The sequence below is a fragment of the Kogia breviceps genome, chromosome 7, assembly GCF_026419965.1.
Source record: "Kogia breviceps isolate mKogBre1 chromosome 7, mKogBre1 haplotype 1, whole genome shotgun sequence".
NCBI lineage: Eukaryota > Metazoa > Chordata > Mammalia > Artiodactyla > Physeteridae > Kogia > Kogia breviceps.
The window spans coordinates 34296468-34321700 of NC_081316.1; the positions used below are offsets into that span (position 1 = coordinate 34296468).

Genomic DNA, 25233 nt, shown 5'->3' on the forward strand with positions numbered 1-25233 from the left:
AATCCTTATATGGGATGATATATTATCATACTCTTTATTCCATTAACATTACCGAAAGTATATAAAAAACTGAATATAAAGTTGGCTGAATTTAATCATGACGAATCCATCAGAATAGGCTATGAATTACTAATTACAATTTCTCAAGTAAAAGCTATACACAGTTCAATCTCTGTCAGACAGAACCGATCTTCTTTAATATAAATTGTGTAGCTGGTTTGAGACATTAGACTATAAATGCTAGAAACAGTAGGATTCTAGTATCATAGAATCATTTCTGCCCCAATCCCATTTTTCCACGTTTTTGGTATATTTAGTGAAAGAAGGGGCAATGACCAGACATAATTAAATCACCTTGGAGTGCCGACCCATACTGGGTTGTATTTATTATTGACTTGAAGGTCAACCCCAAATAGCCAAGTCTAGAAAGAATATCTTTACTTCCTGGGTTCATAATTGTGAACTTAGATCTTCACATCATCAATTCAGTCATGATTGACAGCTTGCCAGTAGACAGAGATCAGGTGGTTTGGTTAAATATTGTGATTAGTCATTTCCTCTTAAAATATGAGGACACAATGATATGAAATAATCATGTACCTGAAATATTTTGTCAGGTAACTAAAATCAACACACATACTTGTACATACAAGTGTATTCCTCCCAGAAATGTAGGCTTGCCATAATTTCCATAAAGATTATCCCTTTAATCTTCTATTTTGCTAGGAAAGAATGTTTTCCTCCTAGTAAGTTAGCGGTACTACACTCAGTCCTAAAGATATGACAACATCTAATAATGATATTTAACATTTGAGTTCTTACTATATGCCAAGCACTTTACATGTATTCATGTTTTAAATCTTCTTACAAAACTGCGAAGTGAGTGCTTCTATTATATCCATTTTACAGATGATGAAATTGATGTATTTAGGTTAACTAACTTGCTTAAGCTCACACAGTGAATCTGGCTCTTTAGCCCAAGAAGTCTAGGTTTAGAGTCTATGTTTTTAGCCACCACTCTTGGTTAGTTAAATCAATATTTGCTGGATACACAAATGACTATTTTCTATAACAATGCATTCTCTCTAATGCTGTTGTCTTTTCCTTAGTAGAAAATCTACAGATTTTTTTCTCTCTAGAAACTCCTTCAGAAAAAAACAAAACAGTGTAGAGCTGAAGACAGTGGTGCTGAGAAATGAATAGCAAGCCACCTTGCTGATGACTGGAGAATGACCGAGAATAGCATTCAGGCGTGCTCTGTTATGTAGCCTGATTCACTGCATTAGAAAACTAGTATATTTTATCTATAAGGGTGATCTAGATAAGATCAAACTCTACTCCAATCTCCACTTTACCTCTCAATCACAGTCTATTTCTCCAATTAGAGAACTCGAAGCAACTCATCTGCTATCTTAACTCAAATTAGTCAATGTTTTAAGACTGAAATATAAACGTTGTGAGATAGGAAATGGTTGATTATATCCAGAAACCCTAGGATCAGCACCTGCTCCACACTGATTCAGAGTCTACCCTGCATTTGTATCAAGAAAAGACAAAGTCAGTTCTGCTGGAAAAGTTGGATAAAAAACTTTAGGGTGTAACTGGCTCTGAAAGGTGTCAATTTGTGAAGATAGACTTGATTCTTTAAACTTTTGAACTAGCATAAGACACCACTTTTCCTAAGAAATTTTTATTGACTACATCAAGAATATGAGAAGTCTGCAAGACAAGTATCCAGTAAAAGGACTTTAAGAAAAAAGAAAAGAGAGTTGTTCCAAACTCATTAGACAGCAGCAACTCCAGTAAATAGGTGCTTAACTTTCTAATGCTAAAAATAGGATTTTTTAGAAATAACTGAAAGAAGGAAAACATTACCTATTGATCAGATTATGCATAAAACAAGTGAATTTTCCTTTATGTGCATGTAGGAAAGTCAGAGAAAGGGACAATCACCATAATATCAACTGTCATAATGCATTTCTAAATATTAGTAAAATCAATTTAGCTTAACTTGATTTGTAATACATTTTTTGATTTATTCAAATTCCCTGCATATATCCAAATACATATGCCTACATCTTAATGATCTAAAGTCCTTAAGAACAATATCAATTTCTGTGATGCTTAACAACTACAATCTTTTCTCAAAATTATACTCCCATGTGATTCATGTAGTGTTATTAAACAAATACTAATTGAAGATAAAGGTCATTTTCAAATGATTAAAGAAACACAAAATAAATAATCTGAGAACATCTATGTTAGTATATTCATTTCAAAATTAAACCACAACAGTCTTCAATAGTCCTTCAACAATCATGAAATCTGTAGAATGTGCCTCATCTATCCGAATGATGGATAGTTGCTATAATCTGGGACTGTTAATTTAATTTCATGCTGTTTATTCAAAGTAACAAGTTTTTCTCCAAGACTTATTTGTATAATCATTTGATGTTCAGATATGTCCTAAGGACATAGTTAATTAACAAATGGGCAATAGCTAGTTCATGAACAAAAATAACAAAACAGAAAGCCTAAAACAAAAAGTAAATGTGTATATTTAATGTATAGCAGGGGACAATGGCCAGAGAAATGTTTTAGAGGCAAGGTTCTCTTTTTTTTTGTTTGTTTGTTTTGTTTGTTTGTTTGTTTTTTGTTTTTTTTTGCGGTATGCGGGCCTCTCACTGTTGTGGCCCCTCCCATTGCGGAGCACAGGCTCCGGACGCGCAGGCCCAGCGGCCATGGCTCACGGGCCCAGCCGCTCCGCGGCACGTGGGATCCTCCCGGACCAGGGCACGAACCCGTGTCTCCCGCATCGGCAGGCGGACTCCCAACCACTGCGCCACCAGGGAAGCCCAAGGTTCTCTTGATTTAGGTTTTTTTTTGCTGTCTTTTCTGAATGTTGGTCATAAAACTCTATAGTGTCAACTATTATCAATAGAAAACATACTTGGACTACAAAGATATGTAAGTAGTCAGTAAATATCACAGGATGATTTTCTCATGAATCAGACTGGTATGTTACCGCATAAACAAATCCTGGCCATCATGACAATTTATTTAACTCAACTAGTTAACTTATAGTTTTTATATTCTAATATATACATTTTAGTTAGTCTAAAAATTTGCTATTGCAAATTTGCTATTGCTGCTTTAATTTTATGCTGAGGAATCTAAAGCGCTATTATTGTTACTGATTAAGTATACAGTACTTGAAAATTACAGTATTATGCCTTCATATTTGGCATGAATGTGAATATTGGTCTATGAACCAATGAAATAATTTTCTTCTCTATCAAATAATTTTTATCCACCAAAATATCTGAATGCAAAGTGAGCATTCTTTAAAAAATTCCACCTTTCAATTGACATTTTATATGTAGGACCAGAAATACCTGAATTTAGAATATCATTACTACTTTTTTTGAAAGGCAAAAATGGAAAAAAAGTTACATTTTAGTCAAGTATTGCTGGAAAGAAATAGGAAATCTTTCCACAAGTAAGGTCCACACTACAATGGCAAAGTCTAGTTAAAAGCTTTAATTTAGTATGTGAATTTCCACCTCACCAAAAAATTCAGATACTTTATCTAGAGACCAGATCAACTTTGAAACTACCTTCAAGATATCTCTAACCTTCAAGTAGATAAAAATGGAGAATTGAAATAGAGCCATATAATATAAATCTGTAAATATTTCTGAGGCAACAAAATGACCAGTAAAAATTTTAAAATTTACTTTAATGACTCCATTTCTAAAATACGTGAATACTAAATGTATCTATTATGTGTAGTAAAAATATCTTATCACATAGCCATACATTTTTTCTCTCTTCCTTATTATCACCATTCTAGTACATGACATATTTTCTTACCTCTGAATGTTTTACCACTTTAAATAACCTCAAGCTATTGGTCTACTTTCCAAGTTACCATGAGGGTATTTACTTGAAATCTATCATCTACCTACTTTTATGAATTCAAGTTAACAGAAAGTGGCACTTTACTATATTTTGAGATTCTTTTACGATTTCTTTTCTGAGAAAATTTCACAAGCCATCAGTTGCTTCTGTGTTACCAATAACTGGCATTAAGAACATTAGCCTTTTTATTCTTTAAAAGAAAGATTATTCATTTACGTAAACGGTTTTCTCCTTGTTTATACATATTGATGATTTCAAACTGGGTCTCAAGAGATGGATTTCTTGGAAACTTAGACTTTTGGAACTGGAATGGACATTAGAGATCATCTACTCCAACCCCTTCATTTTATGGTTGAGGACACTGAGCCCAGAAAAGATAGCTGAGTGACTTTGGGCAAGTTTACCAAGTGAGAGAGCCAGAATCAGAAGCCAGGTCTCCTGACACCAGTTAGGAGCCAGGTCTCCTGACTTTTAGTCCAAGGATATTTCCATTACACATACACTGACTGTCTATTCTTTGAGGCTGTCTTGGGCTGCTCACACTGCTCAAGCTACTTTGTAAATGATCACATTCACCAAATAAAATGCTTTTGATGACAAGTCATGAGACCTTGGAACACACCTGTGTAATCAGGCTATACTCATAATCATTATTTCCCCCTGCCTGGAACATCTCAGGGCCTCCTCGTTGAGCATGCAATAAATTATAAGCTCCTTAACATGGTCTTCAAAGCAGTATATGCTCTAGTCCCAACAAATCTCATGAAAGTCTCCCCCTCTTGATCTACACTGTTGACACTAGCCTTTGTTCAGTTCTTCTAAGGCGCCAAACTCCTTCCTATCCCACGCACGCCATTCTTTCCACACAGGCTTTTTTCCCACACTTTGTCTGGCTAGCTATTAATTATTCTTCAGATCTCAGTTTTAAATATAAGACCCCTTAAAAAGGATTTCCCCAAGCCCTCTGATCATTTGCCCCATTCCCACCTCCTTGTTTTTACATTCTTATTGCAACCTCTATCTTTTGGTGTTTATACCAAGTCCAATTAATGAATTATTTATTCAGTCACTTATTTATATTAATTTCTTGTTCAATCTACTCCAAGCTCTATAAGAATAGTCACTCTGTCTATTCTTAGTCACCACTCTACCCTCTAGCACTTAGCAGACTGTGCTGAAACACAATAAACACAATAGCTAGTATATTTACTATAGCTAGTTGATTGCTATGTGCCAGACCTCGTTCTAAAGCTGACGATCTTACTTGACTCTCCAACAATCCCATGAGGTTGGTACTAGTATTATATGTATTTCACAGATGATGAAACCCAGACACAGTGCATTCAGATACTTGTCCCGTATCACAGAGCTAGTAAGTGATGGAACTGAGATTTGAATTCAAGCATTCTGATTCCAGAGTCCATTTTATTCAAATAATTATTATGCTCATGTACACCCAAATATTTGTTGAATAAATGAATGAACTTACCCACCAAATCAAATTAATCATATCACTGAACTATATAAATGGAATAACACTACCACATATAGAGTTTATAATATGTCAGGCACCAAGTAGTATACATATTTTAATTATTTAATCTCACAGAAACCCTACTGTCATTACCACTTCACAGATGAGGAAACTAAAGAACAGAGAGATTAAATAACTTGCCCAAGATCATATTGCTAGTTAAGTGGCACATCTGGTGTTCAAACACAGGCAGTTTATTCCAAGTCTGTGCCTTAACTTCTATACTGCCATGCTGTGACAGCCCATATCTGAAAACAGCTCAAAGTTAATAAAATACTAATATAACAATAATTAGTGAACACACAAAAGAGGCAGGAAACCCATCTGTTTAGGCTAAATTGACATCCTCTATATAATGGAGATAAATAAAAATGCTCTTCCCTTGTATAAATGAAAGGTAGCCCTTCCTTCTGGTGGATAGCACTCCATAGCACAGTGAAGGGTCTTTCTGGGGAGTGATGGATGTGAAGGATGCCTTCTACATTTCTTCTCTTACCCTTTAACTGGGCTCCCTTGCAAAGGGCACCACCTGCATTTCCATATGCCGTAGCCCTGGTTAGACTACATAGAATTGTCAAAAGCATGTGCACACAGGAAGGAAAAAGGAAAGATCTAACTCTAGGATAGAGGCTTAAAAAATGCAAAAGCAATGTAAAAATCCAGAACCATGGTGAGCAAAAAGAAAAATCTTGCTAAAATGTGCTATAACGTTGTCAAACCTTGCTAAAATTACAGATGCACTATGCTCTTCACTAAACTCTTCAGTTTCAGCAGCTAGAAAGTGACAATAACAACACTTACCTTGAAGGAATCCTTTCAATAATAAAATAATATTGGTAAAATCTTTCTGTAAATGATAAAGCACCATGCAAATTCTATGTTTACTCAATATTCAAATCTTATAAACTCTATAAGGATCCTTTTTTCAGGTCTTAAAACAATTTTGTCCTCTGTGAAAAATTACTAGTGAAAAAGCATTGCTTTTTATGATGATCCTTTGAATGTATGATTCCACTTTGCACATGGTTGAAATTGTATACTCTGAGTATGCCAGCACAACAGAAACCAAAAAAGAGGCAGCCTTAGAATGAGGTAGAATTTTTCTCTAAGACCGTCCTTTTGGAAGAATACTTAAAACCAAAAGTGTAATGAAAAGAAAAATTTTAGTTCAAGGTTGGATGACTCCAGTCAGCTCATTTGGACAAAGGATAGATGTTATTGTTCCAGAGTCTGGGTATTCAGCAGTTTTAGAAGGTGTGCTATAAAAGTAGGGCAAAGAAATCTAGCTTTAGAAGCCAGATTTCACAGACTGTGGCCCGTGTGCAGTGTCAAAAGAATAGGCCAAACTGGTCAGTTGCATGAAAGAAAAGTAAAAATAAATCAGATCAGCAAGGGTGTAGATGAAATGAGCAATTTGACCACACAGTTACAATGCATGATATTGGAATTACTAAGCACAGTTAATGCGAGAGACATTGGGAAATTCATTTAAATTCTCTATATGCTTCAGGTCTCCCAGATGCAAAATGCAAATAATGAAAGTCTTTCTTTCTAAAGTGGTGTCATATGCTTAGGAGAAGGACACTACATGAGGAGGGAGAATAAACTTGTTATCTTTGCTGACAAAATGAGATCTTATAACCTTACCTAACAGATTGGTTAACCACAAGGCCAGATCTTCTTTCATCGGTAGCAAATTAGCTTCATGTCTGCTGGCCAGCCACTGGCTATACTGATGCATATCAGAGAGGCCAGGTCCACTGCGTACCTTTGGGCTCAGAGCAGTGCACATTATTTATCCACTTGTAATACCTGTTTTGGAAACAAAAGAGCAATTGCTTTTCATACAGACTTCTCTTGTTAAAATCTCACTGCCAATGACACAGTAAGGAACAGGATCTGTGGACGTTTGGATGACAAGTCAGGTTATTAATTATTAAGCTCCCATGAAACACTGTTTGCTTTACTTGTACTGGCCCTGTCACTTTTGACCAACTACTTGGTGGGAAGCAGCAGCTGTCAAAGGTCAAATAGAAAAATCAAATAGTAAGCTCTCTGCTTGTGTAAAACATCATATTTGGAAAAGTGACAGTTTCTAAGGAAAGAAATTCTACTTATTCAAAAACAATAAAAAGTGGTTGATTAAAATTTTGGTATCCAAATTATAAACTCCCATTGTTGGGGTTAATTTTTGAAGCCATCGATTTCCACAGAATTTTAGGACTGAATATTAGCAATGACAGTATTTGCAAAATTTCTTATAAACGTATGATCACTACTCTTAAAACTATTACCTATGAGATTAAGCACAGCCCTTGGTTCTTTGCAGATGGCCAAGTAATCGTGTACTTATACTTTAGAGAATTGGGTGGGACATGGGGGAGTACGTCCTTTTAAAGAGTCCCTACTACACTTTTCTTATTTTACAGTTAATGAAAACAAAACCAAAGAGGAAGGGTGACTCAACCAAGATCATACAGCTAGATCACAGCAGAGTCAGGCTTGAACTTGGGTCTTTACTCTAAGACCATTACTGTTTTCAGAATGACACATTTTACAAAATAGTGTCATCAGGAACCCACGTTATAACCCAGGAATTACACCGTAATTCTAATAAATATTGTCACAGGTTTTCTTTTGTCATACTTTGTACCTTCTCACTTCGTATGTTTTGCATACTAGGGTTTGTTTGTATTCATGTTTAGCAAAGAAGTAATTACATTACTTATCTTATATCTACACAATAAGGGATGATTTCACTAACCTATGAGTAACACAGTCTTCTATGTAGGTTGCAGAAAAGATGTATGAATATATACTTGGCCTTAAATGTAGTACTATTGTATGCATTATTTATAGGACCTAAGACTACAGATGTAATATTGGAGCAGGAAGGTAATAAACTCATAAGTTTATGTGTAGAACTCCCTTCTGTATGCAAATAGTGACTATAATATAACCAAATGCATTATGACTAAATGAAATGAAAATGTTTGCAAATGACAAAAAGTAAGATTTATATGATATAATGGTGTTTTCAGCTATATTTATTACTAATGGTATTTTAAGTTTACCTATATAAGTTGTATATACCCTTGACAGTATTATCATTTGAAACGTTACATAGCATTCTTTTCCAATTAATCTCAAACTCTAATTCTCTTAGCCTAGGTTAATTTTTATCTTTTAAAGACAGCTTTTAAACAAAATAACAAATTGGTGTTCAGAAAACTGTAAAATGTGACAGTCTCACAAACATTTTGCTGTAGCATTAGAAAAGACTGCTGGGGGCATGATTAAACACCTAAAAATTGTCATAAATATATAATTTAAAAGCACAAACAATTTAATTTCCAGAGAAATTATGCTTTGAAGTAATTTTTGCAGAAAAAAATTACTGTAAGTTTTCTTTGAAAACACCTTCTATAAATCTCTGTATATCTAGTCATCTAAAGTAATAACTAGTGAAAATGTGAAATATTTTGATATACCTTGTCATATGCTACTAAATTGTCATTACAGGGACCAGAAGATCACAATCGTCTATTTTCTTTTGCAGTTAATCATGACATTATTCATATAAAGTCCTAAAGATTCTCCAAACCCTGTGACTAAACCAGAAGGCTAAAACATTTTTTGCCCCAGTTCTTTAAAAAATAGGTCCAACCCCAGGAAAAGAAAACATTTCCCAGTAGTTGGTTAGGATCCCTACAGGCTAGCTAGCCTCAGAAACAAACATTTAAGTAATAATACATTTAAGCACATGATTCATACATTTAAATAACTAATTGAAATCTTAAAAGGGTTACCTCTAAAATGCCTTTCTTCTCAAGACACAATATCTCCCGCTACTTTCCTGAAAGTGAGATGTGGTAGTTCAGTAACTTTACCTACATCCTATTATGTTCTCTGCAACTTCCATTTAAGCATCAGAGTCCTATTTTGCTTTGTAAAAGCAAGAAGACACCTCAGATTCGTAAGCTCATTGTCCAGCAAAGAATTCATCAAGGGATAGTTTACAGTAAGCCTAATGGCATGTAACAGTTTCAGTGAGCCAGAGGGACACAATCTGTCCCCTCAATGCTTCTAAACAGTGAAGTTTTTATTTTCCTTGACAGTGGCACATTTATTTCTCATGTAGTCTGTCCTGTATTTTGCCAGAAACGTAATTTAAACTATCTTCTAATATTTACAGATGATCATTAAGTTAAAACAATAAGAATAACTAAGCAATGTTTGTTATGCTGCTTTGTATATAATCAAAATTATATGTAAAGGAAAAAGAACAGAGTTGTATTTTCCCAGGAGGCAAAGGCAGGAGAAAGAAGGCTTAGTGGGTAATTAGCATCTGATAGAAGTTAAACAATGAAACATATGCCAAATATGTAGACACCTAAAGTCACTGTCATAGATAGGGACTCTTCTGTTTAAGGGACTCTTCTGTTTAAGTCCCTTTTGAAAAAAATTAGGATTTTGATCCAAATTCTTCTGATCCTTTTTCCACATTTTAAATCACCATCAAACTTGGCATTACTCTATGGTTTAGCTGAAAGTCATTACATGGTGGTCTTGGATTTAAATATAGCTGAGATATGAATAGGAAAGATGAAAATGGACCCAGCTAGCAGGATCAAAATTTGGAGTGTGCATTACCCCATGCTGAAGCAGTTTCCAAATGAAATGATTAAATTGCGGTGAACAAAGGTCAAATAAATTTATATTAACCCAGATAAAAAGATCACTACAGGATAATAAACCTTTATAATTTTCAACAAATGTTTAATCCATCTGAATGAGTTGAATTAGATCACAAAGAACAAATTAGAAGAAAAAGGTCATTTCTGATCTTTTGAATTTATTCAAACGTTTTCGAAAACCACCAGAGGTACCAAGGGGTAGCTTTTAAGACAGGAAGTGAAATGATACACTGACTTGAAGAAACAAAATAGGTTTTGGAGACAGAAAAACTTCTTTTTTTGTATAACGTATCTAAATACTGAAGGATGTTACTATTAAAATTCATATAACCTAAATATTTAAAAAGCTTGATAAGTAACTTCAGTAATTACTAAGCAAAGTTAATCGCTTTGAAAAAAGGAGTAAGGATTCAAATGCCTCTATGCCTTCTTCAGACTATGGCTTCTCCAAGCTCTATGGGTCTATCTAAAAATGGATAACTCAACCCTCAGGATTTGGAATTCAGAAAAATAAAATTAAAGGGAAAAACATGCAGAAACTTAATACAGAATTCTTCAAAGAATGTGTGTGTGTGTATTTTTTTTTCTTTCTTTCCATAGAAGTGATTCTGGAATAACCATTATGAATATGATGAGACTTGAACCAGCCCAGGGGAAGAAGAAAAAATTAATGACTCCATAAGTAAAATATCACATGTTTAAAGATTCTGTTTAGTCTGTTGTTCCAGAATCCCAGCTGAAGACAGCTTTGAGTCTGAGGAAAAAGTATTCTTTTTCACCACCTAGAGGTGTGCTTCGATTATGACCAAGATGGTTTCTGGTTTATCTCTAGTCTTTGTTGCCATATTATAAAAAAAGTATCTCAATATTGCATGGAAAATAAATTGGAAAGACAGAAAAATAAGAACAAAATGATAAACATTATATCACTACTGTCTGATATGAAATTCTGCTAAGAAGCGTGATTAATAGAATATTAGAGCTGGAATCAGAAGTCCTGGGGTCAAATACTGGCTCTACTACCTGGCCATTTAGTAGTTGTTCTATCCTAGTTATATGACTTTTTCTCTTTGTACTTGAGTTCTCCAGTATGTATAATGGAGGTTAACACCTCACATATAAGTGTGAAGATGAAATATTTGTGTCAGTATTTGGCATATATTTTATATTCAACAAAAAACTAGCTAAATTGAAATCATCACCATAGGAAATATGCAAAAATAAAGCTTCCACTGACTTATTTTAAAAAGAAAAGAAATTCTGTAACAAAAATAGGAATATTTTGTAGAACTCTAGATAACTAAGAAAAGACAAAGGGCAGGGGGAGAAATGAAAACAGATAAAGAATTGATGAAATAAAACCATAAATAATGGAAAATCCCAAGTTTTCTTCATATTGAGGGGGATGAAACTCCCAGGATGATAAGTGAAATGCTGAACTCCAAGATGGGTAGTTTACATGTTTTTAAAAACAAATTTTGGTAACATACTATACTTCATTTTGGCATCAAAGACTCATAAGCTATTAAGAAAGGGGAATGCCATGCCTCTCAAAATAAATGTGAAAGCATGTCACCACACCCTTCCCCTCAACAAAGACACCTAACTGTGGCCGTTTAAAACAGACTGCTAATGAACCCGCAGTCAAGGGTCCCTTCACTAAAGGCCACCTTTGTTCTGATTTAGAGCATCGACCTCCCCTCTGTCTAGTCAGTTTTGTGTGCTATGGGTGTGAAACAACTAAGAAAACAAAGTTTATAGGCCAATAACACTGTCTTTTACAATTAAAAAAAATAAAAACACTTTAAGCCAAACACCCTTCCATAATCTGGAAGGAGAAAATGCTATCTTTCAGGCTAGACTCAAAGAATTAACAACCAAGAATAGCTCTAGATGGTTCTTTCACCATTCTGAGTTCTTTACGCCTATGTGATTCACTTTGGCTGGCCAATAATATATCTACAAAGCTATATATTCTCAACCAATGTCATGAGTGTAAAATCTTAACGTAAGAATCTGAAAAGAAAATGAAAATCCAAAAGGTAATCAGAAAGGTAGTTCTAGATCTTGTAAATGTACCTTCGCTTCCGGCTAAGGGGAGCAACTTGTCCGAAATTAAAAAGCACCAAGTGTAAAGGCAAAATGACACTCGTTACTAGTTCTTCTAATTATATAATAAAATCTTTAAACTCAAATGGACCTTAGAAGATTTACCAGCCAAATTTCTGGTTATTAATAAGGGACTAGAAGCCTAAGATGTTTTGGCCAAAGTAACAAGTCTAGTTAGTCAGTCATTAAAAGTACCCTACTCAGCCCTCCTGGTGCCCAAACTCAAGGAATGCTAACTCTCTTCCAGGAATCTCTTTCTTATCTTGCAGCCCCATGATGATTTGTCTTGAACTAAATGATGGTATACCTACAATAATAATTCCTTCTCAAATCATGACCAAAAAATTAAGACTGAGTGGGAACTAATTTCTTATATTTTCTTGGCATTAGAGATTTTTACGTTTTTTTTTTTTTTTTTTTTTTTTTTAATTATACGAAACTATTCTTCCAAACAATTTAGCTCAGGTTTCTGGACCCCTACCAGATTAATTTCAAACTTAATTTGAATAGAAAATCATCTGAAAGTCATTAATCGATTAGGATATTTGAGGACTTACATCAAAATTTAACCTAAGTTGATTAAGTAAATCTTAATTCATAAGAAGATGTTGTTGTGTGTGTGTCCATGTGTGTGTTGTTTGCAATTAAAAGATTTCTGTTTTACGTAACTATAGTGTGGTTGAGAGCTAGAAGAGTTCTACATTCTGTTGAATATATATGTACCCTCATGTAAGGGGAGAGCATTAGCAAAAACTCAGTTGATTTGACTCTGAAAACATTTAGGACACAAAAATTACAAAAGCGTCTTACTCTTTTTGCCAAGAGATATTTTACCTTTACCCCAGTTCTTTTCTCTAGTCAGAAAACACGGAGTGGAAAATCTTGATAGTCGTCCAGGAGAAATTAAAAGAAACAGCGGGATCTCTGTGCCACCATATCAAAACCACAAAGATACCAAAATTACCTTAACATCAGCTCCAGTTTTAACAACTCCCTCTGCAAACATATTGTTAGAGCTTCATTATTTGGTTTCAACCAAGGTAACTTTGGCCTTCCAAAGGCTCCCAAAGTCTATAAATATAAAGTAGGCTTGCAGGCTTGAAGCAAAATTCTAAAATTATGCATAACATACTTAGGATTAATATAAGACCTGACATTCTTCCATACCTGCAAGTTTAACTAAAATTTCTTACCAAGATACTAGGACACTCAGTGGCAAACACAGGACCTTTTGCACCAGATGAAATAAATTTTGTCTTGTGAGTTTATTTCCCAGCAAAGCACAGGCCACACAAGTATGGTGTGTAACCCTAGAATGAAGAACTAAGCCCCAAGTTCAGTAGCACACAGGCTGAAATGCAAGCTACCTTTCCCTTTCAGAGCCCACTCAGGGAGCCGTGTACTAAAGCTGCAAGGTGCGTTGCAAAGGCTGCCTGTCCCATGCCTCAGATATCTGTCCCTTACCTTGTCTTAGGCACTGAGAACCAGGATGCCCATGCTGGAGAGGACTGCCACAGTCACCACCTCCTCCTCCACAGTTAGGGGGGAGCATTCCTCGAGAAGGAACTCATTGATCAATTTCAAAGACAGGCTGGGCAAACCAGATTCCAGCTGGAGTTAATCAGTGTCCACACTGCTAAGATGTTGGGGAGGAAAACCAGTGAGCAGGAGGCCTCCTTCTCAGCCTTGTCTCTGTGGATCTCAGGGGACAGGTGAGGAGAAAAGGTGGATTTCCTCTGCCTGGCTGGCACCTCCGACCTGTCTGAGCCTTTATTTAACACTAGGAGGCCTAATGGGTGTTCCTGTGCACATGCAGATCTTATTTCCTGGGCATAAGAGCTCCCATAGTTGATCTAGCTTTGTAGGAGAGGGTGCTTGGGGAGAGGGAGGAGTTTACAAGAGAGACAGTAAAGTTTTGCAAACTCTTGACTGTAAGAGGATGAAGATGAAGAAGGTGGGAAAGAGGAAAGGTTTTGATTTCCAAAAAGTTTAACTGGAGGAAAGTGGACAATCCCCCTGCCCCCACCCCACCCCAATTGTACTGAAAGGTAGAAAACAGAATCTGTTAACCCCTGCTTTTGCTTCCCCCTATTCGAGACAGTAGAAACTTCGGATGTCTGGACTAGGCTAATGGCAATTTATTAGGCTGATAGAATTTAATCGTGCCAGAATAGTTAATGCCTCCAAAGCCAAGTTGGCTCCTGTGCTCCCCAAATAATTTCAGATTCCAAAACCTTGCTCTTTGGACGAGAAGAACAATACCATGCAAAAAAAAAAAAAAAAAAAATCGCCCCAAAGAGGGTTGATTCATAGGCTAGCCTAGCGTTTGTTTATTCACGTAGCAAAAGCCCGACTCTGTCAAACTCATCAGTGGAACACAGCATCACCCCAAATCACGCGTGTCGCTCTCTTTCCCCCCCTCCATCCCGGCCTCCTTGACTCAAGTAAAGCACTAAGGGTCAATCCATTAAGACCATCCCCCCTCCGCTTTCCTCTCCTCAATAAGGGACAACGCTGAGCATACAGACAGAGACCCTTCTGCACGAATGCATATGTGTGTCTTTACAGCCGTTGTGCTAATGAGAAATCCTCACTCCTGTCCCTGGTTGGCTGAGCCGCCCCAGCGGGTTTCTTCGTTGCGGCGGTCATTTGGACTGTTCCACAATAGGGATGAGGCACACATGGTCGCTTCCAGGGAGTCAGAGAGTCACCCACTGCAGTGACCACACACCGAGCGCCAGAGCCCGTCCGGCTGTCCGAGGCTCTCCACCCTTCCCAGCCGCGTGCCCGACGTTACTGGCAACGACGGCCCCCCTCCCCTGCCGCCAGCCGTGCAGCCGAGGCCGGAGCTCCGCAAGCCGGGCTGCAGAGCGCTCACGCCGCGGCGACGGCGGCGGAGAGTGGGGCCCGCCCGCCTGCTCACCCCCGCGTCCGGAGCTGGGCTGCTGGCGGCTCTCAGGGGCACCGGGGCTCCCGGCTCTGCTCCTGCAGCGTCTCGGGGCCGGCCCTCTGCCGGCACGGGTCCTGCGGCAGCCGCTCTCTGCACCCCACCAGCCCGGCGGCAGCGGCAGCAGCTCCAGCCGCGCTGCCCCTCTTCATACTTCTCTGATGGCTCCTCTCGGTGCTGTTTGGGAAAACGATTTTTCCCCCTGCCAGAAACAGATTTCCTACATTTCATCAGTCCACATAGACCGAGCGGAAGTAAAATGCTTACTTTTTCTGGTGGACCACAAACGCAATTGACACTGATTTACCCTTCAAACGGGGAGAGATTGTATTACAAGCCCTTGGCAGCAATTCCGAGGTTGGGGCCAAGCTCCGGCCCCCTCCCGGTCCCCCAAACACTAACCTAAAGGGCGGGGGAGAGGGGTGGGGAGGGGATCATATTTAACTCAGAGGTTTTAACAGAGTCAGTGGCTTTAGCACAATATTAAAATTGGGTGTTGGGAAAGTTTTGCTTTCCCGGCCAGTGATTTTGCAGACTCGGAGGCACGAGCTTGCCAGTAACTTCGGCCACTCTTCGTTCAAATTGAACAATTTGATTTCTTACAACTCCCTTTAAATATCAGACTTTAGAAGAGGCTGTATTTCACGGCTGTTTTCGCTTTACAAAAGGAAATACAGTTCCACCCTTCCTTCTCTCAGCCTCAGCTCAGTATTATGTTGAATGTCATAGACAATTTTCTCCAACTGTTGTTTATTAGGGTATGTATTCTGAGACGAAAAGTCTCCCCATGAAGCAGACAGACATTTATGTGTCTGCTTCACCTCTAATAGACATGTGACCTCTTGTTGAGTGTCCTAATCGCCTCAGGTTACTACTTTCCGTGGAGTGTAGGTGAAAATGATCACACTTTTTTGTTGTTTCCATGTTCATCAGTTTCACAAGCATTTCTATCCTATGATCGTGTGGCACAGGTATTCTAGTCCTCTTTTGGATATCATGTTTAAGATGGTGAGCAATGCACCAACACACCCAGCCCAGCCCCCCCCCCAAAAAAAAAATAGAAACTACCTGTGGATGGATAATCGCAAAGTGATGTGGGTAATTTTAGATATAACTGAAAAAATGCATTTTGTACTTATTATTGCTTTCATCTGGAAATGGTTATTTGCTCTAAAACATCTAGAAACTGCATCAGTTCTTTGGTTGTAGCAGCGGTGCAAATAATGAAGAAGGGAAGAAAACAGATGGAAAAGTTTGGTGGCGCTGAACTCCAAGCTTTTTATTTTAGTTCAGTTGGGTACTGCAATTAGCTCCATATTCCTCCTTGGGCTTCCCAGAAGAAAGGGAAAAGAGCCATTCCTCATTTTAAGGAGAAACAGCATTATAAAAAGGCCTATCTTACTGCTTAGATATACAGCAACGAGAACAACAAAACATACAGAACAGATTACTGATGAATTTGAGCAATCATTCTGATAATAAAAATTTTCAAAATTTAACCAGATAGATCTGAGTGTTACTACAGGCCCAACAAAGAACTCTTAGTTTCTGAACCTATAAAATTTAAGTAAAATCAAACAACTTTGATAATTTTTCATGATCAAAATATCATCAGCCAATAAATGTTAATTTAAGTATCTTCAGGGTATATAATAAGAGTTCAAAAAGTTTAACACCTGGATTTTAAAAAAGCTCATAGTCTCCTTTCTATATAAATATTCTTGTCACATTATTCAATATTGACATTATAAAAAACAAAGTGTAAAGACAATATTTTTGTTGATTAAGGGACAATGTTAAACCCAGTTTGGGAAAATAAGGAGGCTTCCAGAAGCTTTGGGAGCGCATAATCATTCAAATTACTCCCTTTCATGCCCCTTTCTTCCAGGTATTTTTAATTTTAAATTCTGCCTTATATCAGATCCTCTGTCCTTTTTAGCAAAAGCCAAAAGGAAAATACTAGGAGAAATATGTATTTTCTCCCTTAGCATCTATGAGCTGTGCTAAGTATTCTTTTGGTGACAAAAGAGAAGTAATACAAAAGATTTCTGAAGAGGCAGCAAAGTAGTGTTTTCATTTAAAATTTTTTCAGCATTTGTAACAATTTCCATTTGATCTTTATTTTGTGTTTTTGAAAATCAAATTTATACTTATGTATTCCAATCAGTCACTTATAAAAATTTGTCAGAAAATCTTTTCATCCAAGAATTTTCTTGCCTTGGTCTCAACCTAAACATATTTGTCTTAGGAAACCATAGTGCAACTGACTCAATGATAACCTCCCTGATGTGAAGGTGAAGGAAGCGAATGCCTCACCTAACGGGGTGAAAAATGTCTAAATACATTCTTGAAACATAATGACATAAAAAGGAAAAGTCAAGCCAAATTTAAAGAAAACATAGTATTGTTTTCCTTTTTAAGTTATCACAGTTTTGAAGACTTTATATTAAGAATTCCTGGGTTACTATGTTTTCCAGTGTTCTAAACCTTCAACATTGTCTTCAATATGAACTGTGTCTTTTTCTAAATGTAAATATATATATGTGTGTATATATATGAATATATACATATGTTTAAAATGAGCAATAAAATTATTTTTTTCCTCATCTATAGGTTAGCCTCTCCTCACCCCTCACCCCTCACCCCCAACTAATGGAAATAATATAAATGCACTTATTCTGAAAAGTGGGACAAACCTTCAATAGATGATGGAGATTACTGGGAATTTTGAAATAAATAATGTGGGAAGAGACACTAGATTAAAGTAAAATAAATTTCCAAGGGTAACCAAGACATTCTTATATCCCTAAATGGCTTCGAAAGGGCACTTAAAGATGGCAAATGATAATGATACAGAAAGCAGCATGAAGACATGTAATGGTGCTGAAGAAATGTATAAAGCAATGTAATAAGTGAAAACATTTATTTATGTTTTATTGAAATAGTTTATCAGTGATGTAAAATATGTTGATATTTCCCTACCTAGCTAGCATCTTGGCCCATGATACAGGCCTTCAGTTGATTTACATTGAAATAAATTTTTTAAAATCTCATAAGGCAAACAAAATGGATTTTATAAGTCCTAGTATGGAAATTACAAATACTGTTAGGGATAAAAAGTCAATGCTATTACTTTTTATCAGTATTCATGTATAAAACTACAAAGAATGAATTAAATGGGAGAAATTTCATGGGAAAAGTTCAAGATATACTCTCAGTTTGATATACAACTTTAAAAAATCTATTGCTTTACTCTCAATGGAGAACTTTAAACTTTATAAGTACAACACAACAGTAGCACAGATATCTGTTCCCTACTGGGAAGACACATATTTTTTGCAAACTGTGTGTTATATATGAGCATATGTCTTCTAATTTTTACACAGGGGATAGATTGAAATCATTTTATGAAATATGCCATCTATCTTGTCTAGTTTTAAAATATCCTATGCAATATATACTGTTATGTGATTTTTCTTGTGTAGGTTGGAGTTGTGTTTTTTATTTTTCCAAATATTTGTGTGGTTTGTTTCAAAATCTTTTATTAAAATATCATGCCATCCTAATTGCAAGAAGCTCAAACTTAATATGAATGTTTAAGATAAAATATTTTTACTTTTATAACCTTCTCTTTCTTTTACACAACTGTCATCTCCAGTATCTAAAATACCATTGATGGGCTTCCCTGGTGGCGCAGTGGTTGAGAATCCGCCTGCCGATGCAGGCGACACGGGTTCGTGCCCTGGTCCGGGAAGATCCCACGTGCCGCGGAGCGGCTGGGCCCGTGGGCCATGGCCACTGAGCCTGCGCATCCGGAGCCTGCTCCGCAATGGGAGAGGCCACAACAGTGAGAGGCCCGCGAACCGGAAAAAAAAAAAAAAAAAAAAAAAAAAAAATACCATTGAGCATAGAGTAGGCACTCAATAAATAATTGTTGAATGAATAAATGACCATTATAGAAGAAGACAATCTCTTAGGAAGCTTACTGCTAATTGGTTAGATTTTTATATATTGTCTTTAATTTAGTAGTTTGGAACTTGGAATAGAAAAATAATGTTAAAATAACATTATAAATGATGGTTTCATCCCCAAGTTAGAATAATTTCATCTGGTTAAATGCAACTAGAGTTCAATAAAACAGATGCTTGCCTGTGTGCCAGGCTTATAAATGAGGTCAGTCTGTGTCACTTATCACTTCATTAAAAATCAAGGTTGATTTGGACTCAAGGTTTAATCATAACCAATACTATGAGTACAATGAAAAGTAATAGAAAATATTACTACTTCAGTGGCTTTCAAACTTTTTTTATTGTGACCCACAATAAGAAATACATTATGGAACAGACACATAAAAACACACTCAGACACACAACCAAAACATGTTTCACAAAACAGTACTTACCTTCCTCAGTTAATACACTCTTGTTATTTTTCTGTTTGGCTTTATTCTAGTCTTTTCTATGCCATTCAGTTGAAAAGAAATGTTGTTGGGGAATTTCTAAATTTATTTCACAGCCCACAATTTGAAAAAAAAAAATCTGACTTAGAAACTAAGCTAAGGAGAAGATCCATCAAAATTGAGGTAGGGCATCAATGAACAGATGGTTTCATTATAAAGAACAAAACAGATGTGCCTATATATTCTCAGCGGTAGATGACGTGATGTCCGTCACAATATCCCAAACATTGTACACCTCACACCGCCATGTCTTTGCTCATGCTGACTTGAATGATCTTTACCTTTAACTTTCTCCTTTTGAAGAAATCAGATTCAATCTCCCAGGACCAGCTTAATCGTCATCCTCTTGTGGTTCTCTTGATCTCCCTGACAGAATATAGCTGTGCCTCTAGGTCCAGTGCTCTGGGAAATTTTCCATTTCTTTTATATCTCATTTAGGATGTAGTATCACAATTATTTTCTAATGCATATATCTCCTCTACTAAACTGTGAGTCCCTGGAAAGCAGGAACTAGTTACCTGTCAAGTCCTCAGCATAGCACCAAACCCAAGGGTGTTGAATGATTGAATGAGTAAATAAATGAACCATAAAACCACTGAATATCTGAAAGGGAAAAATCGGGTGTCACTGGGTGATGGGACAGATACAGGAAGGAAGGACTATGCCCATCAAAAGGGAACTAAATGGAAATCCCTCTGTAAAGATGGCACCAGCTATTAATTTTGCATCATTGTGGACAGAAAAATTTACATTATAGGTGAAATTTTACTGTCACATTTCTTGGGACTCTATTGCAGGTAGACCGTGGTCCAGTTATCCATTTATTTTTAACCCTGATAATGATAAATTTAGGATTGCAGATCTTCCTCTGCTTTTGGTGGGGTTACATCCCGATAAACACATCATTGTAAGTTGAAAATATCATGTCAAAAATACATGTAATATACCTAACCTACATTAAACATGCTCAGAACACTTACAGTAGCCTACAGTTGGACAAAATCATCTAACACAAACACAAAGCCTATTTTATAATAAAGTATTTAATATCTCATGAAATTTATTGAATACTGTGCTGAAAGTGAAAAACAGAATGGTTGTATGGGTAAAGAATGGTTGTAAAAGTATTGGTTGCTTACACTAGTGATCACATGGCTGCCTGGCATCATGAGAGAGTACTGTACTGCATATCACTAGCCTGGGAAAAGATAAAGATTCAAAATTTGAAGTCTGGTTTCTACTGAATGTATTTCACTTTGGCACCATCTTAAAGTCAAAAAATCATAATTTGAACCATCATAAGCTGAGGATCATCTGTATTTTGTTGAAGGATGAGAAAACTTGCTGAAATTTCCATTACTGAAACTATAACTTAGTTCGCAAACATGGAATCTTTGCCACTGCTGATTTATATGAAGCATTTAAAGAAATGGCTCTTAAACTTATCTCATCAAAGGGCTTTTCTAGTACCAAATAGTAGACCAGGCAATATGCCAAGAAATGTAGCACATCTAACTCAAAGTGAGAGAACTGTACAGGAAGGGGTCAGGGTCGGTGGGGCTTCTCTTGGAAGAAGGAAGTGTTGCCATCCTGCTGCTGTTGCCAAAGCCACTTGGACTCTAGAGCCATTTGCAAAGAGATTTCACCAGCCATTATTCCCACCAAAGCTGCCAAGGAATAGACATATTAAATTGTACTAATAATAGTTACCGCAGTTGAAATAATAACTAAGAGTCCAGATTTGGAGACAGACAAAACCAGGGTCAAGTTCTAGCTTCTTCACTTACTTGCTGAAAACTATAGGCAAATTACTTAACCTTTCTAACTATAAGTTTCCACATCTGTGAAGTGGGGTTAACAAATAGCCCCTCTCACAGGCATGTCTAGAGCATTATATAAAATAATACATGTAAAATATTTAGTTTACTGTCTGACATACAAGCGTGAAATTAAGGTTAGGTATTTTATTATTAATTGATGGCCTAAATCATCTTATTTACTCATTATAATAATCCCCCGGGATAAGGAAATTCTCATCATTAAAAATACAGAAGATCAGGGCTTCCATGGTGGCCGCAGTGGTTGAGAGTCCGCCTGCCGGTGCAGGGGACGCGGGTTCGTGGCCCCATCCCGGAAGATCCCACATTCCTGGAGCGGCTGGGCCCGTGAGCCATGGCCGCTGAGCCTGCGCGTCCGGAGCCTGTGCTCCGCAACGGGAGAGGCCACAACAGTGAGAGGCCCATATACCGCCAAAAAAAAAAAAGAAGATCAGAGAATTTTAGGTGTCCTTTCTCTGAATCTTTCTCTCCTCCTCACTTTATGATATTCCATTTTATACCCTTTTAGATATCCATGTTTTTTTCATTTGTTATTTAATCATTCATTCTCCACTTCCTCTGTGTAATTTTTTTTTTTGATTTGTTACTCCTTTTATTTAAGAGGCAATTTCAAATTATGAATGGGCAATTAATTACAAAATACTACTGATGATTTATAAAGACATCTTGGTTACTGCCTAATACTTTGTCCTTATCATTATAGAGATTGGTTTTTTAAAATAAATATTCTGATCCTATCAAAAGCATTTCAAATACCATGTATTTCTATGTAATAGTCATCTTATTTAAATGTTAACAAAATCTGTTTGCATGTAGATTAAGAAAATCAAAACATGAAAATATCAAAATGCCAAGTTATAATACAGTGTTACAAGTGGATTAAAGCATAAAATGAAGTCATAATACCAAGGCTTTTTTCCTAGTTTATGAAATCTTCAGTTTAGTGAAGCTTAAATCAAGACCTAAAAATATTTGGAATTGTAACTAAGTTAGAAACAAATAAATGGTCTACTCCCAGAGATCAGGAGTCTAACTGGAATTATTGACTCTCCATGGAGAGTCATTCTGAACCTCTGTGTAATTTTTATATAAAGATTAAGTTGCAGGACCAGATCATAGGTTAATAGGAAAAATGAACTCTTAAACTGCACAGGTGAAGAGTCAGATTCATGTCTGAGTTTGACTGATTTGAAAGTCTGTGTTTATTTCCCTCCTTCCGCTCTTCCTTTTTTCCTTTCTTCATTCCTTCTTTCCTTCCTTCCTTCCATCCTTGCTTTCTTTTTTCCTTCTTTTAAGGATGGGGAAGAGCCTACACATTAAATAAATGTATGTTAAAATGTTTAAATGTAATAATAAAATACTCTGACAAAAAAGTTGAATCATTTTTGAAAAGAGGAGACTTTCTGTCAGGTACCCTAACTCAACCAGATGAGCTGCCCCTGGGGCTGAGGGTTCCACATCACATGGAATTACATTAAATCCCTTAGAGCAGTGTGAAAAAGAACTCACACTAAGAACACAGCAGAAGACATTGAGAAAAAGCTTCCAAGCAGGAAAAGTCAAGAGAAGGTTTCAAACTCTACATGAAATTACCTCTTTTCTTTTGGCTTTAGCTGCAGGAGAGGACAGACAAGAGTCAAGGAAGGCATCTTCCTAATTGGCTCCTGCAGCCTCAGCAGACTGAATAGCCCAGAGACTGAAAGATGTTTATTACATAGAATTGGCTCATGTGATTATGGATGCCAACAGGTCCCAAGACCTGCAGGGTGAGCTGGCAACCTGGAGTCCCAGATCTGATGATGTAGTTCCACTCTGAAGGCAAGCAGGTTCAAGAAACAGGAAGAGCCAAGGTTTCAGTTTGAATCTGAAGGCAGGAAAAGGGTAATGTTCCACTTCAAAGTCAGTCAGGTAGGAGGAATCCTCTCTTACTCTGGGGAGATTCAGCCTTTTTATTCTAGTAAAGTCTTCAACTGATTGGATGAGGCCCACTCACATTAGGGAGGTCAATTTACTTTACTCAATCTACCAATTTTCATGTTAATCTCATCCAAAAACATTCTCACAGAGACACACAGGATAATGTTTTACCAAATATCTAGGAACGCTGTGGCCCAGTCAAAATGACACATAAAATTAACCATTACAGGAGAAATAGGTGAAAAGAAGCACTGGTGCTGATTTAAATGCTCCGTAATCCTTAAGACTCTCAGCAACATCGTGGACAGGAGAAACAAAGATGGTGGAGTAGAAGGATGTGCTCTCACTCCCTCCTGTGAGAACACCAGAATCACAACTAGCTGCTATACAATCATCGATAGGAAGACACTGGAACTCACCAAAAAAGATACCCAATATACAAAGACAAAGGAAAAGCCACAATGAGACAGTAGGGGTGGCGCAATCACAGTAAAATCAAATCCCATAACTGGTGGGTGGGTGACTCACAGGCTGGTGAACACTTATACCACAGAAGTCCACCCACTGGAGTGAAGGTTCTGAGCCCCACGTAAGGCTTCCCAACCTGGGGGTCTGGCAATGGGAGGAGGAATTCCTAGAGAATCAGACTTTGAAGCCTAGTGGGAATTGACTGCAGGACTTTGATAGGACTGGGGAAAACAGAGACTCCACTCTTGGAAGGCACACAAAAAGCAGTGTATGTATTGGGACGCAGGGGAAGGAGCAGTGACGCCGGGGGAGACTGAACCAGACCTACCTGCTAGTGTTGGAAGGTCTCCTGCAGGGGCGGGGGGTGGCTCTGTTTTACCGTGGGGACAAGGACACTGGCAGCAGAAGTTCTGGGAAGTACTCCTTGGTGTGAGCCCTCCCAGAGTCTGTCATTAGCCCCACCAAAGAGCCCAGGTAGACTCCAGTGTTGGGTTGCCTCAGCCCAAAAAACCAACAGGGAGGGAACCCAGCCCCACCCATCAACAGTCAAGTGGATTAAAGTGTTACTGAGTTCTGCCCACCAGAGCAACAGTCAGCTCTACCCACCATCAGTCGATCCCATCAAGCCTCTTAGATAGCCTCATCCACCAGAGGGCAGACAGCAGAAGCAAAAAGAACTACAATCCTGCAGCCTGTGGAAAAAAACCATATTCACAGAAACATAGACAAGATGAAAAGGCAGAGGGCTATATAACAGATGAAGGAACAAGATAAAACCACAGAAAAACAACTAAATGAAGTGGAGATAGGCAACCTTCCAGAAAAAGAATTCAGAATAATAATAGTGAAGATGATCCAGGACCTTGCAAAAAGAATGGAGGCAAAGATTGAGAAGATGCAAGAAATGTTTAACAAACACCTAGAAGAATTAAAGAACAAACAAACAGAGATGAACAATACAATGATTGGAATGAAAACTACACTAGAAGGAATCAATAGCAGAATAACTGAGGCAGAAGAATAGATAAGAGACCTGGAAGACAGAATGGTGGACTTCACTGCTGTGGAACAGAATAAAGACAAAAGGATGAAAAGAAATGAAGACAGCCTAAGAGACCTCTGAGACAACATTAAAAACAACAACATTTGCATTATAGGGGTCCCAGAAGGAGAAGAGAGAGAGAAAGGATCAGAGAAAATATTTGAAGAGATTATAGTGGAAAACTTCCCTAACATGGGAAAGGAAATAGTGACCTAAGTCCAGGAAGTGCAGAGAGTCTCACACAGGATAAAGCCAAGGAGAAACATGCCGAGACACAGAGTAATCAAACTGGCAAAAATTA

The 25233-nt window shown here is 37.3% G+C and overlaps 1 protein-coding gene across 9 annotated transcripts in view; it reads right to left on the minus strand.

The window, feature by feature from the left end:
• GAS2 (growth arrest specific 2) overlaps window positions 1-25233 on the minus strand; it is a 161102-nt gene that overhangs the window by 106114 nt on the left and 29755 nt on the right. For 3 of the 9 annotated variants that reach the window (XM_067038089.1, XM_067038091.1, XM_067038086.1), the window contains one exon: window positions 7103-7267. In XM_067038089.1, coding sequence (XP_066894190.1) covers window positions 7103-7247 — 145 coding nt within the window. In that variant the 5' untranslated portion in view covers window positions 7248-7267. Of the gene's footprint in view, window positions 1-7102; window positions 7268-13725; window positions 13799-15184; window positions 15579-25233 lie in introns of those variants that run through there. The other 6 variants (XM_067038090.1, XM_067038087.1, XM_059068364.2 and 3 more) reach the window with 6 other exon arrangements.